Source organism: Centruroides sculpturatus, unplaced genomic scaffold (genome assembly GCF_000671375.1).
Source record: "Centruroides sculpturatus isolate CEXI.00-Female unplaced genomic scaffold, Cexi_2.0 scaffold266, whole genome shotgun sequence".
Classification (NCBI taxonomy): Eukaryota; Metazoa; Arthropoda; class Arachnida; order Scorpiones; family Buthidae; genus Centruroides; species Centruroides sculpturatus.
Window position 1 is genome coordinate 403,878 of NW_019384421.1, and position 13,162 is coordinate 417,039.

The following is a 13,162-nucleotide window of genomic DNA, read 5'->3' on the forward strand; positions in this document are numbered from 1 at the left end:
GATTAAACTAAAAATTAATTCTTATATTTGTTAAAAATCAAATTATACTTTAAATACTCATTTATTATTTAAATTATTATTACCTGTTCATTTAATTCAATAATAGGACCATCATTTTTAGAATTTTGTGGTAATGTGTCATACCATTGAGACTGTGACTGAGCTTCTTGTTGTGAAGTTACAGATGCACCAGAATTTCTTCTCAACAATAGTGTTGCACTGTCACGGTTTTTCTTATTTGATGTTTTGGAAGGAGAAGATGCTGGTTTCACCCAAACAGACTGAGCTCTTATACCTGGTGAAACTTTTGTGGGTGTTGAAGGATTGCTAAGTAAAAATAATAAAAATATATCAGCACTAATGTGAAATTCATTATTTATTAGCTATTTAATTTCATATAATCATTAATAAAATGCAACTGTATATATTAATTAAATAAAATCATATATATGATTTTATTATATAAAGATTTAATGCATATTTAAAGAAATTACAATCTTAAATATCCTTAAATATCTTTTTAAATAATTAAAATTTTCATAAGCAATTTTTACATTAAATTTATGCAAAATAACAGAATATCATTATTTAATTCTTTATTATTATGATTTTTCTTAATTTCACATATAAATAACAAAAACAAAAAATAATGTTTACAATGTAAATAGTTACAAATGAATAAAACAATAAATAAGGCAAAGTATTTGAATATCCTATCATTTAATCATATAATTACATTAAAAATTTGTATAGCATCATTTTTTTCTATAATCTTTGGAAATAGGATATTTTACTTCTAGTATGCATCAACAGTAATTTTTGATTAATATTTCTGAAAATATTTTGAAAATCTGTATATTATAACCAGAAGCTAATTATTAAAAAAGGAATAAAAATTAACATTTTAGAGTTTTCTTATTTTTATTTTATAATCAATTCTTCCTAATAATGATCTATAATAATGTAAAAAACTTCATAAACTGATTATTCTGCAATCTGTGTTGTTAATAGTCTAAGTCAATATATTAATCACATAATTGAATGTATATTAGATCTAAATCCAAATCCTTCAAACATGCCAAATGCTCTAATTAGTGAAAATACTAGAACATTGGGTTTTATACTTTAGAAATTACTTTTTTACTAATAACTTCAATTTTAATTATTTATTTATTTTCTGTTGAATACTTTTTACTTTTTTAGTAAAGTATTCAATAGAATTTTACAATTGTATTTATTGACAGAATTAAAAAAAAGCATATGTTAATGACATATTTTGAGAATAAAAAGGAAATTTTTAATAGAAAAGAAAATCAGGTAAGTAAAAATTAAAAGTTGTGAATCACAATTTAATCATATATTATATTGTATACCACATGTTATTCTGTTATTCAAATCAATCAGTTTCAATAAGTTATTCTTTTATTTTAAAAATCATAAAAAATTAATAAAATATTAGTTAAGACAATACCTTGTAGGAAACATTGTTTTTCTTGTCCTGGATTTGTAATTGATTTATCAAAAAAGAAACCAAAGAAAATAAGAATAAAAAATAGTTACATGCTGATAAATTTTCTAAAATATAAAAGGAAAATTAGAAAAACTAGTTTTAAATTATAAAAGAAATTACACAAAGATGTTTTGAATCATGCAAAATAATTCCAATTTTAAGAAAGAAACTTAAAAAAAATTTGGTAGTTAAGTTAGTAGTTAAAGAACTAAAGATATATATTAATGCATTAATAAAGGTATACTAATGTAAGCAAAAATAATAAACATACACTTCTGATGTATTCAGACTTATCTCTGATAGTCTGTCATTTATAGAAATTGGAGCTGAATTAACTGGATAAGTTCTTCTCATTTTTACAGATATTCTTTCTTGTAATTCTGGAGGTGCACTCTAAAAATATTTCAAATTTAAATATTAAAACGATATACAAATTTAAAAATGACATATAGCAATTATAATACAGTAGAGCATCGATTATCCGAATCAATTGGGGACTGGAGTTGTTCGGAAGATCGGTGTTTCGGATAACCGATTGTGTACGAAAAAATATATTAATTTATCCCATCTTGACATTTTTCTCCATTGTGTGTCGCTTCGCGTTGAATTTTCATCGATGTTAAGTCTAACGAAGACTATTGTATCAATACTACTTCCAACACACACCGTATCTTCAACAGACTTACTTCTAGAATAACCAAAACGGTGCTTACTTCACTTTAATTTGTTTCACTAACGTTTTCGAACCTTTTGGTCCTTCTTCAGGTGAAAAATGGGCAAAATCCGTTAAGATTCGATTTGAAACGATCTTTTTTTAAAAGAATTCCGAACATGGAATCTCTCCGAAATTCGTGCAATCGTCATCATCCTTTGCGCATGCGTCGTTGTGAGCCTATGTTTGGTTAAAGGTTTGGTTAAAGGGCGTATATGCACTCTTCGACATCGCATGCATTTATAACAGAGATAAACATACTTAAAAGTATTGCTGAACGGCATGGGTATAGTGAACTGGTAACTACATTAGCCAAAAAAATGATTCATCCGCAAAGAACAGATAGTCCGGAAACGCTAGAGAAAGAACAGAAGGAAAGAGTGGCTATAACGTATAATCCATATTTGGAGAAACTATATAAAGAGATAGCTAAGAAAAGACAAGTTTCCATCGTATTTAGAAGAGGTCCTACATTATTTCGACTGCTTAGTAATGCAAAAGATACTCCGCAACAAGACATGATGGTTGGAGTATACAGCATCCCAATTAGGGATCGCAGATGCGAGGAAGAATTGTTATATATCGGCTCCACGAAGAGATCTTTAGGAGTGAGGATTAAGAAACATAAAGCTGATATCCTCCACAAGAGGCTGACAACCGCCTTAGCACAGTACGCCACGGACCCTGAGATACAACCGTTATTTGAGCAAGCAAAGATAATATACACCACGCACCAAACACAATTTTTGCGCTTGATGGAAGCGATTTTTATACACAAGGCAACTCAGGGTAACAATTGTATAAACAGCAAAGATGAAATATCATTATCAGTAGCGTGGCAAACCCTGATATATGACACATAACGGGAGGAAACATAGGCTCACAACGACGCATGCGCAAAGGATGACGACGATTGCACGAATTTCGGAGAGATTCCATGNCATTAATATGCAGTTTAGAAAGTATACCTCAAACATCAAAATGTTTTTTGTTTCACTTCTGGCAATTCATTGTTGATATATATAAACGGTCAAACCTGAATATTACTTAATAATCAAATCATTAAATGCTAGATTATTCACAAGCAATATTTGACTATTAATAAATAATATAAAATATAAATAAGCATTATATTTTAAAGGTAGGCAGTTAAACTATTTTATGCTAATATTAATAATTATTAAAATTTAATTTAATTCAAAAATTATTGTAATTATAACTAATTGTTAATAGTTAAAATATAGTCTGTGTGGCGGCCGAACAAGTGTAACTAGCACTACATCTGAAAATCCAGGTGGCGCTGGCGTGACGGATATATAAACATGTGCAAGCCGTCTGCCATACACTTCTTTTTTCTTTTCCCGATTGGTCAACTACTCTGCGGACGTGGTTACTCTCCTGTACCAACACGTGGATCCTAACCAACTGTACGGATAGTGTAGAACGAGATTTCTATGTACTGTACATAATGTAAATAAAATGAATGGTGAGAAATATGTCTACAGGTTCTATATATATTCTCAGTGAACACATAATCAGTGGTGCGACGAACACCACAGTCTGAATAATCCAGCATTTGACAATTTAATTCATTGGAGATAACAATAATAATAAAAGCAAAAATATTATATAAACTACAAGGGGTAAAAAATATTATATACGCCTATCATTGAGATAACTCTATGTAGCTTAATATAGATTATTTTTGCATTTATGTAATCAATCAAACTTTAAAAAAACAAATAGAAAAACTATTTTAATATGAATAATACATTGGTGATGATGTGACATTGGTTGAACAGCAATAATTCAGTTCTTAAATTTAATTTAAATTTATTTTACTATTGCCTTCCAACTTGAAAGTTTATTATTATTTAAAATTTTAAACATTATATTCATTTATCTAATATAAAAGTGATTTGTATACTACAGAGTTAAAAAGATGAAGCAAATAAAGAAAAATGGTAATGACATCATCATATTTAGTTTCAGTTTTGGTAACAAAATGGCTGAAAGTAATTTTATATAAACAAGAAGAAACATTGCAGCTAAGCTGGGTTAGGATTTTAAATATATATATAAGTATTTTAATCAACAAAATCACCCTATAGAAATAAAAAAGTAAATTACATAAAATAAATTCAGTAAAATAAATGGAAGAGAATTAAATATGAGGTATAGATATATGAGTCTTTGATGATTTTGAGAAAAACTCTGATGATCAATGACTGATCAATGACTAATGCACATAAAATATTTTATATGTTTTCTAACCAAGTCTGAATATACTGCAACTTTCTCAAAATTGTAACAATGTATGATGCAATTTTCAATGCAATGTCACTTCAGAGAAGTTTCTCTCTAGTTTTTATTGTGTTACATATGACTGATTGAATTTATTATGATAAAACAGCCACTACTAATCTAGTATTGATTGACATTATGCATGACAACATTCTTGGTTGAGAACATTGCTGCACCTAAATAAAAAAGAACAATGGTTAATAAAAAAAATCAAAACATTTTGACAGACTTTTATAGAGGCAAGTGAATTATATCATGTATAGTTTTCATCCCCAAAATGGCACTCATTTATTGTGTTATCCCATGCAACATGACAGCCTGTAACTACTATGTCACCAACATAGTAATGAACGTCATCCTTTTCACTTTCTTTGTTGATTAAACACATTAAAATAATTACTGCTGCTTTTTGTTTTTGAATCTGAGTTGTATGCATGTATGCTGTCATGATAAGTGCAACTGTAAAACTGCAATGCCCAGATGTAAATGACAGATTTCGCATCCAATAACAACCTAAGTCATACATAGTGTCTTATAGTTTTTGCATGTGATAGCAAATTATATATGCAACTTTTAACAATGCTCAACTTTCATTTAAAAAATGTTGCAGTGTGTTTAGATAAAGATGCTCTTGGTGACTTTAGGCAAAGAAAAAGCTATTTGATGAATTTATAATTATGAATTAAAATTAGAAGGTAACATCAATGCTTAATCCACATCTTTCAAATTGATTCCAAAACATGCATAATCTGTGGGTTAGACACACCAAAACTTGACATATATTTGTAATGCATCTATAAACAGTTACATTTTATAAATACAGATACACTTTCAAATACTTTATAACTAAATATATTTACTGTGTAATAAACAACTTGTAAGTTATGTTTATTATAAATATGCGGTATTAGAGTGTATAACTGTATATAAAATATTCACTTTAGTATATTTTAAATTGTTGAATTAAATCTTAAAACAAACTGATATTTTCATTAAATTCATTTTTCAATTTGTCTGACAGAATTTAAAATTAACTATTATTAAATGTAAGGAAATGAGAGAAATTGATTCAACTTTATTTTACAAGTGTATGGAAAAAAATAGCAATAAAATGTAAAAGGTTAAAAATTCACTATGTTTAGAAATATTTAAAAATAAATAATGAATTACTTGAACTAGTAAATCAGAAAAATGAAATTTGAACATCAAGTGAAAAAATAAATGGATTGGAATGACAATTTTATTTATTTACACTGGTGTAAATAGCAAATAATGCATGTGGTAATGGGACAAGTGTCGTGATTTACTGTGGCCAGATGCCTTCATAAAAGTGGACTATTTACCCACCATCCTGAAAGCTGCATATCATTGACAGCACCATTTAGACTGGTGTAAGGAACACAAAGACTGAACATCTCATCAATGGAGTCACATTCTCTCTACAGATGAGAGCCATTTCAGTATCACAAGTGAAAAGATGTAAAGTAAATAGCCCTGAAATTGTAGAAAAAGGATTGTTGCAATCAGTACAATGAACACCCAATTCAGTAGAAAGGGGATTCACATGCAAATATCAGAAAGAAGACATCCCAGGTGANATGTTTTCTAACCAAGTCTGAATATACTGCAACTTTCTCAAAATTGTAACAATGTATGATGCAATTTTCAATGCAATGTCACTTCAGAGAAGTTTCTCTCTAGTTTTTATTGTGTTACATATGACTGATTGAATTTATTACGATAAAACAGCCACTACTAATCTAGTATTGATTGACATTATGCATGACAACATTCTTGGTTGAGAACATTGCTGCACCTAAATAAAAAAGAACAATGGTTAATAAAAAAAATCAAAACATTTTGACAGACTTTTATAGAGGCAAGTGAATTATATCATGTATAGTTTTCATCCCCAAAATGGCACTCATTTATTGTGTTATCCCATGCAACATGACAGCCTGTAACTACTATGTCACCAACATAGTAATGAACGTCATCCTTTTCACTTTCTTTGTTGATTAAACACATTAAAATAATTACTGCTGCTTTTTGTTTTTGAATCTGAGTTGTATGCATGTATGCTGTCATGATAAGTGCAACTGTAAAACTGCAATGCCCAGATGTAAATGACAGATTTCGCATCCAATAACAACCTAAGTCATACATAGTGTCTTATAGTTTTTGCATGTGATAGCAAATTATATATGCAACTTTTAACAATGCTCAACTTTCATTTAAAAAATGTTGCAGTGTGTTTAGATAAAGATGCTCTTGGTGACTTTAGGCAAAGAAAAAGCTATTTGATGAATTTATAATTATGAATTAAAATTAGAAGGTAACATCATTGCTTAACCCACATCTTTCAAACTGATTCCAAAACATGCATAATCTGTGGGTTAGACACACCAAAACTTGACATATATTTGTAATGCATCTATAAACTATAAACAGTTACATTTTATAAATACTGATACACTTTCAGATACTTTATAACTGAATATATTTACTGTATAATAAACAACTTGTAAGTTATGTTTATTATAAATATGCAGTATTAGAGTGTATAACTGTATATAAAATATTCATTTTAGTATATTTTAAATTGTTGAATTAAATCTTAAAACAAACTGATATTTTCATTAAATTCATTTTTCAATTTGTCTGATAGAATTTAAAATTAACTATTATTAAATATAAGGAAATGAGAGGAACTGATTCAACTTTATTTTACAAGTGTATGGAAAAAATAACAAAATGTAAAAGGTTAAAAATTCACTATGTTTAGAAATATTTAAAAATAAATAATGAATTACTTGAAATCAGTAAATCAGAAAAATGAAATTTGAACATCAAGTGAAAAAATAAATGGATTGGAATGACAATTTTATTTATTTACACCGATGTGCAAAACTTAAGCAAAGATGTAAAACAAATAGCCCAGAAATTGTAGAAAAAGGATTGTTGCAATCAGTACAATGAACACCCAATTCAGTAGAAAGGGGATTCACATGCAAATATCAGAAAGAAGACATCCCAGGTGAAATGAGGGCATGCAAAATCCATGCAGTCAGAGCACACAGTGCAAGACTACAGTAAAAAGAAGGACGATGCACTATTAAAGACATTCGGTGCAAATTCAAGTGAGTTTGTATGTGGAATATGGCTAGAAGAAACCATTTGGATGACTTTACACAGAGTAGAATGATTGGCAAGCTTGAGGAGGGGAATAGTGTGATGAATGTAGCCCAAGAGATTGAAATCAACAAAAGTGACGTTTTGTGAGCTTGAAAAGCCTTCCAAACCACAGGTACAGCTGTAAGAAAGGTTGGTAGTGGTCATCCAAGAAAAACAATGCCAATGGATGACTGATGTATCATCCTGCAGGCAAACAGAGATCGATACCAGTCAGTGGGAAACATTGCTCAGCAGCTGCATGTGGTAATGGGACAAGTGTCGCGATTTACTGTGGCCAGATGCCTTCATAAAAGTGGACTATTTGCCCACCATCCTGAATGCTGCATATCATTGACAGCACCATTTAGACTGGTGTAAGGAACACAAAGACTGGACATCTCATCAATGGAGTCACATTCTCTCTACAGATGAGAGTCATTTCAGTATCACAAGTGAAAAGATGTAAAGTAAATAGCCCTGAAATTGTAGAAAAAGGATTGTTGCAATCAGTACAATGAACACCCAATTCAGTAGAAAGGGGATTCACATGCAAATATCAGGCTGGCGTGACGGATATATAAACATGTGCAAGCCGTCTGCCATACACTTCTTTTTTCTTTTCCCGATTGGTCAACTACTCTGCGGACGTGGTTACTCTCCTGTACCAACACGTGGATCCTAACCAACTGTACGGATAGTGTAGAACGAGATTTCTATGTACTGTACATAATGTAAATAAAATGAATGGTGAGAAATATGTCTACAGGTTCTATATATATTCTCAGTGAACACATAATCAGTGGTGCGACGAACACCACAGTCTGAATAATCCAGCATTTGACAATTTAATTCATTGGAGATAACAATAATAATAAAAGCAAAAATATTATATAAACTACAAGGGGTAAAAAATATTATATAAGCCTATCATTGAGATAACTCTATGTAGCTTAATATAGATTATTTTTGCATTTATGTAATCAATCAAACTTTAANCACCCAATTCAGTAGAAAGGGGATTCACATGCAAATATCAGAAAGAAGACATCCCAGGTGAAATGAGGGCATGCAAAATCCATGCAGTCAGAGCATACAGTGCAAGACTACAATAAAAAGAAGGATGAGGCACTATTAAAGACATTCGCTGCAAGTTCAAGTGAGTTTGTATGTGCAATATGGCTAGAAGAAACCATTTGGATGTCTTTACACAGAGTAGAATGATCGGCAAGTTTGAGGGGGGGAGTAGTGTGATGAGTGTAGCCCAAGAGATTGAAATCAACAAAAGTGACATTTCGTGAGCTTGGAAAGCCTTCCAAGCCACAGGTACAGCTGTAAGAAAGGTTGGTAGTGGTTGTCCAAGAAAAACAATGCCAATGGATGACTGATGTATTGTCCTGCAGGCAAACAGAAATAGATACAAGTCAGTGGGCAACATTGCTCAGCACCTGCATGTGGTAATGGGACAAGTGTCGTGATTTACTGTGGCCAGATGCCTTCATAAAAGTGGACTATTTGCCCACCATCCTGAATGCTGCATATCATTGACAGCACCATTTAGACTGGTGTAACACAAAGACTGGACATCTCATCAATGGAGTCACATTCTCTCTACAGATGAGAGTCATTTCAGTATCACAAGTGATTCTCAATGCTAGTTGATATGGAGAGAGGTAGGGACACAGTTTTATCCCACTAACATCATGGAAAGAAACTGTTATGGTCATCCTGAGGTGTTCATTTGGGAAGGTATTATGATAAATGGGCAGACTAACTCCAAATTTTCGACAGAGGTACTGTTACTGGAGATCACTATTGTCAGCAAGTGTTCCTTCCCCATATGAATTTGTTCCGAGGTGCCATTGGTACAGACTTCATTTTTATGGACAATAATGCCAGGTCACATTGGACTCTTGCTGTTGAGAAGCTTTTAGAAAGTGAAGATATCACTAAAATGGATTGGCCAGCTTTCTCCCCCGATTTAAATCCCATAGACTGTGTGGGAGGCTTTGGGGAAACACCTTTCAGCACGATTACATCCACTGGAAAACATCCAGCAACTGAAATAGATGCTCAACGAAGAATAGGCACTCTTACCTCAACAACTGTTCAATAATCTGGTGTTGAGTATGAAGAGACGGTGCCAAACAACCATTGCAGTTAATTTGTTGTTCTCCCTCTTGGGAAGACAATCATTTGTATATATCAACTTTATTCTTTCAATACAGCCTTTTTTTGTTTGATTCCATACTTTATGGGTTCTGTTCATTTTTGCACTAGTATGCTTTCTTCATACTTTACGTACAAANAGTCACATTCTCTCTACAGATGAGAGTCATTTCAGTATCACAAGTGATTCTCAATGCTAGTTGATATGGAGAGAGGTAGGGACACAGTTTTATCCACTAACATCATGGAAAGAAACTGTTACGGTGGTCCTGGGGTGCTCATTTGGAAAGGTATTATGATAAATGGGCAGACTAACTCCAAATTTTCGACAGAGGTACTGTTACTGGAGATCACTATTGTCAGCAAATGATCCTTCCCCAGATGCATTTGTTCCGAGGTGCCATTGGTGCAGACTTCATTTTATGGACAATAATGCCAGGTCACATTGGACTCTTGCTGTTGAGAAGCTTTTAGAAAGTGAAGATATCACTAAAATGGATTGGCCAGCTTACTCCCCTGATTTAAATCCCACAGACTGTGTGGGAGGCTTTGGGGAAACACCTTTCAGCACGATTACATCCACTGGAAAACATCCAGCAACTGAAACAGATGCTCAACGAAGAATAGGCACTCTTACCTCAACAACTGTTCAATAATCCGGTGTTGAGTATAAAGAGACAGTGCCAAGCAACCATTGCAGTTAATTTGTTGTTTTCCCTCTTGGGAAGACAATCATTTGTATATATATCAACTTTATTCTTTCAATACAGCCTTTTTTTGTTTGATTCCATACTGTATGGGTTCTATTCATTTTTGCACTAGTATGCTTTCTTCATCCTTTACGTACAAAATACTGTCTCTGTATTTTGGCAAAAAAACAATTGTTGCTTAAGTTTTGCACACCAGTGTATTTAAGAATAATATATTACCATAATGTAATACTCAGCACTAGACAGCAGTGTCCATTAAAATTAAACATAATATTTGTGCACAAAGTAAGATTCAACTCTTGGATCTGTCTAATAAAAAGAAAAAAATCTTAATAAATTCCTTATGAAAAATAGACAATTAAGATCCTTAGATAGTTGATTAGATTTTATATATAATATATAAAAATAGTAGTAGTAAATTAAGACTACTTAAAACCCAATTAGATTACAGAGTGTAGAAGAAAATAAAAAATCATAATAGAATATCTATAAAACAGAAAGAAACAGATGACCAAAGAATGATTTGTCATGTTTCCTTGGATTCCTTCCAAGATGGAAATGGTAAAATTTTGAAACTTGTAAAAAAATCCATTAAGTTAAAATGCAGAAGTTATTAAATAATCCTAATTGATAATTTTAAAAGACTATATCTCCTTTCAATGACTGAATTTTAAAACATAAAATTTTATTTAATTTATCAAAATAAGAAAGTAATTAAAATAACTAAAACAAATTAAATGAACCTGCTTTAAAGTTGAGAATGAAATTATAACATAATAAAAAATAAGTTTACTAATATTAAATTCTTATTTTTTTACTGCAATATTTTATATATCCAGACTATTATATTTATTCAATAGAAATTCCAATGTAATAGACTGATAATTCTTTATATACATTTTAAAATATTTTAAATAGAACATAAAGAGTTGTAAATCACAAATCAAAAATAAATAAATTTGATCACGATATTTTCTTATTTAAAAATTATTAGCTTACCCTTTTTCCATAATTTTCTTCTACATGTGCACGTAACTTAACAAAGGCATCTTCCATGTGCTCATGAAAAGGTTTTAAATTATCTGGAGCTTTTTGCTTATGAATTTGAAGACCAGCTTCTAATAGTGGTATCTAAAACAAATAAAAAATAATAATAAAATTACAATAGAGAAAGAATTAGTTTAATTTATTTTAGTTAACTTCAGATCATATTTATAAATTCTTAAATAAATTTTTATTACTGTATTTAAAAGTTGATAGTATATTGTTAATTTTATTACATTTCAACTTATAATAATAATAATAAACTTTTTACTTAGATTTTAAAATAATTTACTTGGCAAGCAATGAGATCTTTTAACTTCTGTATGCTTTCTTTATCTCTTCTAGTTGGATTTTTCAGTGCATATTCTTCCGTAAAAAAAGCCTAAACAAATTTCAATGTTTTAGAAATATTTATTAAAAATTATTATTTGTTTGATTTAAATGTGAAATTATACCTTATAATTTACAATTCCACCCATAACTGCAGCATCTACAATTCCATTTAATAACATACTCAATGGATTAATTGGTAATGAGGGATCAGCTCTATGTTGAAGTACAGAATTTTTAATTTTATTATTAGTACTCTCCATGCTTTCTATGGCATTTTCTAAAGGACTTATCTCTATGGTTTCTTGTGAAGTTACCTGAAACCAACGTAAAATCCCTGGTAACAGATATGCAGTTATTAGATTTGTTCGTTCTAACCACATAGTAGCAAATTCATTATCGGAATCTTTTTCACCTTTTCTCACTCGTCTAGAATAAGTAAATTTCTGTACTTCATTTACTTTATAATATTTTAATATTTGTTCATGTACAGTTTTTCCACTAAAACTTTCTCTTTTATGCATGACTGGATCTACTTTATTAACTTGTAAATATTGATGTGGGGATTCCATGATATCATCACCTGGAGGAGCTAATGTTTTCATTACTATTGCAGTTGGAAACTGATTCAGTAGACGACTGTTGAAGTCTGTTAACCTTTCATATTCTTTACCACGATATATGAACACTTTATTTTGAAGAAAGGTGGGAAAGCCTTTCCCATAATAAGCAACTCTGAAATATTCAGGTTCTGGACGAACCTGTTTCATAATATTGTCATAAAATACTGCCATATGATTTAATAAATTACTAAGTTGTATATAATCAAATATTTCATTTTCATATTGCATGCATAATTCTTTACAGAGATGTAAACCTGCTTCCCATAATTTACCCTTATCAAAATAATTTATTATATCATAATATAATTTTTCTTTAAGTTCTCTATGAGTTTCACAGTTAGGATATTTATCATTTTTGAGAATTTGAGGTAGAATTTCATCTGACCAACGAAGAAGTTTGGCATGTAATTTTAAAGTAAAAGCAGCTTCCACATAATTATCACACTCTAAATGAAGATCACATAGTTTATACAGATAACGTATATACATTTCCTTTCGATTTATTTCATGATAAAATTCCTATAAAAATTTAAAAGCATTTTAATATTACTTTAATAATATTTTTTAAAATTATAAATTTAATAAAAAA

The 13,162-nt window shown here is 30.3% G+C and overlaps 1 protein-coding gene across 1 annotated transcript in view; it reads right to left on the minus strand.

Moving 5' to 3' along the window:
• Positions 1 to 13,162, minus strand: part of LOC111619405 (dedicator of cytokinesis protein 1-like) — a 95,259-nt gene that overhangs the window by 1,056 nt on the left and 81,041 nt on the right. The window contains 6 exon segments of the mRNA XM_023361108.1: positions 84 to 327; positions 1,472 to 1,498; positions 1,782 to 1,903; positions 11,576 to 11,707; positions 11,913 to 12,002; positions 12,076 to 13,092. Of these exon segments, the coding sequence (XP_023216876.1) occupies positions 84 to 327; positions 1,472 to 1,498; positions 1,782 to 1,903; positions 11,576 to 11,707; positions 11,913 to 12,002; positions 12,076 to 13,092 (1,632 nt within the window).